The sequence below is a fragment of the Nicotiana sylvestris genome, chromosome 6 (assembly GCF_000393655.2).
Source record: "Nicotiana sylvestris chromosome 6, ASM39365v2, whole genome shotgun sequence".
Lineage (NCBI taxonomy): Eukaryota > Viridiplantae > Streptophyta > Magnoliopsida > Solanales > Solanaceae > Nicotiana > Nicotiana sylvestris.
Genome location: NC_091062.1, coordinates 211,498,158 through 211,504,294, shown reverse-complemented (window position 1 = coordinate 211,504,294; position 6,137 = coordinate 211,498,158). Strand labels below are relative to the sequence as shown.

At 36.2% G+C, this 6,137-nt stretch overlaps 1 protein-coding gene across 2 annotated transcripts; it reads right to left on the bottom strand.

Annotated features, from left to right (window-relative positions):
* Positions 1-1,924: 1,924 nt before the first annotated feature.
* On the bottom strand, positions 1,925-5,624 carry LOC104217538 (putative late blight resistance protein homolog R1B-12). Of its 2 annotated transcripts, XM_070150263.1 has the most exons (3): positions 5,539-5,624; positions 2,273-4,635; positions 1,925-2,198 (listed from the first exon to the last, which is right to left on the bottom strand). In XM_070150263.1, exon 2 carries the CDS (start codon positions 4,543-4,545, stop codon positions 2,302-2,304), a length of 2,244 nt encoding a protein of 747 aa, XP_070006364.1. In that variant the 5' UTR covers positions 4,546-4,635; positions 5,539-5,624; the 3' UTR covers positions 1,925-2,198; positions 2,273-2,301. The 2 variants fall into 2 exon arrangements, with proteins under 2 accessions (XP_070006364.1, XP_070006363.1); XM_070150262.1 differs by having other exon boundaries at positions 1,925-4,635.
* Between the last annotated feature and the right edge of the window lie 513 nt (positions 5,625-6,137).

The window sequence follows — 6,137 nt, the reverse complement described above, 5'->3', positions numbered from 1 at the left end:
GAGCTTTGAAGAAGAAGTGGATGTTCAAAGTTAAAGCTGAAGAACATAGTTTGAAGCCCAGATACAAAGCTAGATTGGTTGTCAAGGGATTTGGTCAAAGGAAAGGTATTGACTTTGACGAAATATTTTCTCCTGTCGTGAAAATGTCCTCCATTCGGACAGTTCTTGGTTTGACTGCCAGTCTTGATTTGGAGATTGAGCAGATGGATGCGAAGACTACTTTTCTTCACGGTGACTTAGAAGAGGAGATTTATATGGAATAACCTGAGGGCTTCAAGGCAAAAGGTAAAGAAAATCTTGTATGCAAACTTAAGAAGAGTCTATATGGATTGAAGTAAGCTCCCGGATAGTGGTACAAGAAGTTTGAGTCTGTTATGGGGAAGCAAGGCTACAAGAAGACTTCTTCAGATCACTGTGTGTTTATACAAAAAAAATTTGATGATGACTTTATCATCCTCTTGCTATATGTGGATGATATGTTGATTGTGGGCAGGAATGCTTCCAAGATTGACGAGTTGAAGAAACAGTTGAATAAATCTTTTGCAATGAATTGGGTCATACTAAGAAGATTTTGGGCATGAGAATTACTCGTTCCAGAAAAGAAAGAAAGCCTTACTTGTCACAGAAGAAGTACATAGAATGTGTACTGGAGCGCTTCAATATGAAAAGTACTAAGTTGGTTCGCACACCCCTTCCTGGTCATCTGAAGTTGAGCAAGAAGATGTGTCCTACAACAACGGAGGAAAAAGAGAGAATGGCCAATATTCCTTATTCTTCTGCTGTCGGAAGTTTGATGTATGCAAGGGTATGTACTCGACCAAATAGTGCTCATGCAGTCGGTGTTGTTAGCAGATTTCTAGAAAATCCAGGAAAAGAACATTGGGAAGCTGTAAAGTGGATACTCGAGTATCTAAGAGGAAGCTCACATGAATACTTATGTTTTGGAAGATCAAATCCAATTCTGAAGGGCTATACAGATTCTGATATGGCAGGTGACCTTGATAACAGAAAATCCACTACTGGATATTTGTTTACTTTTTCAGGGGGGCTATATCATGACAGTCGAAGTTGCAGAAGTGTGTCGCACTATCTACAACTGAAACAGAGTATATTGCGGCTACTGAAGCTGGCAAGGAGATAATATGGCTCAAGAGATTTCTTCAAGAACTTGGATTGCGACAGATGGAGTATGTTGTCTATTGCGACAATCAGAGTGCAATAGACCTGAGCAAAAACTTCACGTACCATGCGAGAACAAAACACATCGACATCAGATATCATTGGATTCGTGAGCAAGTGGAGAACGAATCACTTCAAGTCAAAAAGATTCACACGAGTGAAAACCCTACCAAGAGACAAGTTCGAGCTTTGCAAAGAACTTGTCGGCATGTGTTCAAACTAGAATCTCCAGTGTTACCTCCTTCAGGTGAATGAGACTGGAGGGGGAGATTTATGGGGTCCATCCCATAAATCAATGAAGATAATTTTCTTCCTTTGATTGGCAGCCGCCATCTTTTCTTTTGCACTGTCAAATATGGTAGGCTGCAGAAGAAAAAATGTCAAGATTGGTAAGCATAACAAATATGCATGAGAGAAAAATGTAAAATGTAGTAGGCGTGAGGGAGTGAGGTTCTACCTATAAAAGGAGAGTTTCGACTCTCATTTCTTACACACCAAAAATATCAGACAATACATTTGAGTGAAAGATAGAGAGCAAGGTATTTCATAGACTATAAGAAAATAGTCTGTGAAGAAAAAAATAGAGTATGAGACATATTGTAGTAACGTGGAAAAAGCAAAAGAGTATTTTTTCTTTTGAGGGTGTAGTGGTCTTAGTAGTATTTGTACTCGTTACTATACAGTATAAAATTCCTCGTTATAGTGATATCAATTGCTCTTCTTGGCCGTGATTTTTCCCTTATCAGAAGGGTTTCCACATAAAATGTTGGTGCTATTGACTCAGATTAAGTTAACAAGTGATCATCACTAAACAACGTATCAAAAACTAGTTCACAGATTCTATATGATTTTAACAGAACTAACCAAAATTTAACATTTGAAGTAGGAGAATAATGTGACATTAAGTTCCTAACATATCTTCTACACTGATTTGCATTGCAGAAACTTCAACTTGGCCTGATTTGTTATCCGCAATCAGTCTGCAACAAGAAGCCTTTGAACAAATGCATCTCATAAGTCTGCAACAATATACTATTCTATTAAACAGATGCATTTAAACACCAGATCAGATATTGAAGTAGTGGCTCACTACCTTAATTTGGGAAATTTTAATATTTTGACTTAGCGCGTTGGACGTCGAATTTGAACTTGGAGAGTGTCAGATCCAGTGGTTTCTTCTATTTCTCTTTTGATATTTATAGCTGAATCCCCAACAGAGTCCCTGCATTGTTCCACATCAATAAGTTGCAGTGTTGTAATTTCCTCAAAGCACGAAGGGATCTCCTCCAGGTAGATACAATGCTTTATAAATAGCTTCTCAAGCACAGGAAAGGATTCCTCTGAAGCTTTCCATTCTCTAATATCCATGAAGTTTAATAATTTCAAGTATTTGAGTGCTTGGAACTCGACATCACTGACGTCCCAACAATCTTCCCCAAAAGTGTCTCGTATTTCTAATTTGAGATTCTCCAGATTCCGCAATCTTGCAATATTTTGATATAACCCTTTGATTGGCAATTCGATTTGAATATGCAAGTACCTAATATTTGAAGGGAAGACAAACTTGCTAGCTGTTTCAACTAATTTCCAGTATCCACGGTTGTAATTGATATATAGTTCAAGAGAATGAAGTCGAGTATGAACTTCCGGTACGGGAAACAATGGACGACTAGGTTCTTCTTGAATGTAGAGATTGAGTTCTTCAAGATTCGGAAATCTCCACCAGAACTTTGGATCCGTATCGTATATACTGCAAGAGCGAAATGTCCTCCAGTTTTCTAGCATTGTTGCTGAAGATTCTTCAAAAATTGCTCGGTCATCATCTTCCCATATAAAGGAAAAACAGAAAATATACAAATGCCTTAGCTTCGTCATTTCCCAGATAATTGAGGGCGATGATCGTACATATTTTCTTGAGACAACATTTAGAGTTTGAAGATCGCGTAGGTGAGATACCCACTTGAAATCAAATTCTTCGACAGAAATTGCAAGGTACCTCAAGTGAGTTAGCGATTGCACTGCCATAACCCAAGAACTTGGCAACTTAACGTCCAACGAATGAAAGGCCTGGACAAATCTTAATTTAGCAAGTAAAGGTAAAGTAACTGATGGATCCCGTGTGTTGCATTTTGGATGAGCAATGAACTCCATAGGCTTATGCGGCCAATATTCAGAATGAATTAAGTCTTCAACCAGATCATCATGAATATAAATGCATAACCGCGATTTCTTGGAATAATGACGATATGGATTATATGGCACTGTGAGCTGCATAAAATTTTCCTTCGCTAGTTTTCTACAGCAAAACTCACGCACTACATCATGAAGTGTGCAGCATTCAACGTCACCATCAATTCTCTTTTCAGAGACCATAACTAGACTTCTATTAAGTAGATCATTTAAGCAAACTCTAGCTGCTTCCTCCATATTTTCTGTCCCGACATTGAGTACAAACTCTTCTGCCATCCACAACTTCTGCAAATCATATACTGGAATCTTAAAGTCTTCTGGAAACAATCCCATGTAAAGAAGGCAAGGCTTTAAGTGGTCTTCTAAATGGTCGTAACTTGATTGTATTACATTCATACTCTGCTCACCTAAAGCATGAGAACTTAAGTCATTTGCAACCTCAAGCCACAAAGACTCCTGCCTTTCCATTTTTCCAATAATTCCAGCAATCAGGACAATTACAAGCGGCAAACCTTTGCAGTGTTGGGCAACTTTTAACCCTGGTCCCTGTAGATTCGGGGGACAACTCTCGCCTTGAAATACTTTCTTCTGTAATAATTCCCAACTCTCTTCCAATGTTAGAAATCTAAGAGAATAAGGATCACTGCAGTGCTGGAGATGCTTAGCCACTTCTTCAATTCGAGTTGTTACCATTACTCTACTTCCATCTTCACCTTTAGGGAAACATAATCCCAGGTCTTCCCACGCCTCGACTTTCCATATATCATCTAAGACAATGAGGTATCTCCTGCCTTTTAGAGTCTTCTGCAACTTGTCAGCTATGTCAACATCATCATCAATTTCGCTCTTATAACCTGTTACTTGATTGAAAATCTCACCCAACAACTTTATCCTATTATATGCTTGCGAAACAGAACACCAAGCTTTAACATCAAAGTAATTAACAATAGAAGGATTGTTGTACACTTTCCTGGCCAAAGTTGTTTTTCCGAGACCTGGCATTCCATAGATTGAGATAACATCTAGCTCCTTTGTTCCTTGAATCATTTTCTTTATTATACTTTCTGCATCTTTCTCAAACCCCACAACTTCCTCCTCAATTGATGGAAAACTATGTTTGGTTGAAGGCGTTCCAGAACAAAGCGTTTCTTCTTCACAAGTCTCAACAACGTCCATGTCAATTGTTGAAAACTACAGCTAATTGGTATCTTTCGCAATAGTGTAAACTATAAACCAACTGCCTTAAAGAGTTAATAGCTCTGTCACCTTCCATAAAATAAATCAAAACAAAATTAACAATTTTCTTAATTTGTCACCAAATTCATCCGTGTTTAAATGGGTTGGGTAATAAGTAATAACGCCTTAGTTGACTTGACACGAGGAGTTATTATTGGGTCAAGATGATCAAAATGCAATTCATATTTAAATATACAATCAAATTTGGAAATTGAGAATGATGTAATAATGAAAGAACTTAAGCTAATAATCAAAGAAAAATACATTGACTTTCACCTTATTCTTCTAAAAGTAAAATAAAAAGAAGTGATGTTGGGTCATATTTAAATTATGACCTGTTATTTGACCCATCTTGACTCGACTTATTTTGACCTAAACAAACTTTGATCGATTAGTTATAACCATTATTGCATTGATCTCTATCCCCGAAATTATCGTGATGTATTACGAATCAATGTTTGAGCTCAATATTCAACAATATGCAAATATAAAATTAAGCGATTTCTGCACAGAAATAAAGAAATATTCGAATGAAAAAGCAAAAACCGAGGTCAATCTTTCTTGTTGTTCTTTTAACTTCGACGACAAAACTATAACATATCAAAAGCAAACAAAAAAGTTAGGAAGATCGATGAAGTTAGAAAGTACTTAACTTGGAGAGGAAAGCTAAAATTATAAATACACTTTCTTCCTTACTGGTGGGAAATGAATTTATCAGAATTTGGATCATAAACTATGAAATTTAGCTACTTTTAGTATCTTCTTTATCGTGTTATTTCTTTGGAAAGATCCAAAATTAATTTGGTAGATGCAGTTAATAAATGCCATTGTCATTTTCAGAGGAAATGATTCACATCACAGCATGAAAAAGACATAAAAATGTAAAATAACAAAAAAGAAGTGGAACTGTAAAAACCTAAAAAGAAATCTCACCTGGCAATAGAGAGATTAATTGCTATGCTTTTGGACTAGAGAAATCGAAATTCAGAAAGAATAAGACTTAAATGGTGAAGAATGAAGAGTGATACAAACCGTTGATGTGGGAATATCAACAAGTAAATAAATAAGTACATGTTAATTATTTAATCCTTTAGGTATAGTAACTTAAGTTTAGGTCTGACTAACCCCACATGATATGCGACTTAAATTATAATATACTCCTCATTTTTTCGAAAAATATATATTAGTAGAGCTCTCGTCAATTTTAAAAATTATTGTCCTATTTTACTTCCCAACTCCCAAGAGTTAAATACAATAATTTTAATAGATTATTGACTTATTCCAGGTTCCAATGCTCATAGCTGCCGGCCAAATTGTCAAATATTCGTCACTTAATAAACTGACTTTTGTAATAAATGGGGATCCTTTCACTACTAGAAATACGGCAATTAGCGACCAAAATTTTGCGATCAAAATTAGTTTGTCTAAAAAAGCGATCAAAGTTGGTCGGAAACAGGGAGAAAAATATTTTATATTTATTTTAAATAAATTACCGATCAAAGTTAGTCGATAAAGTGGTCAACATCTGAGCT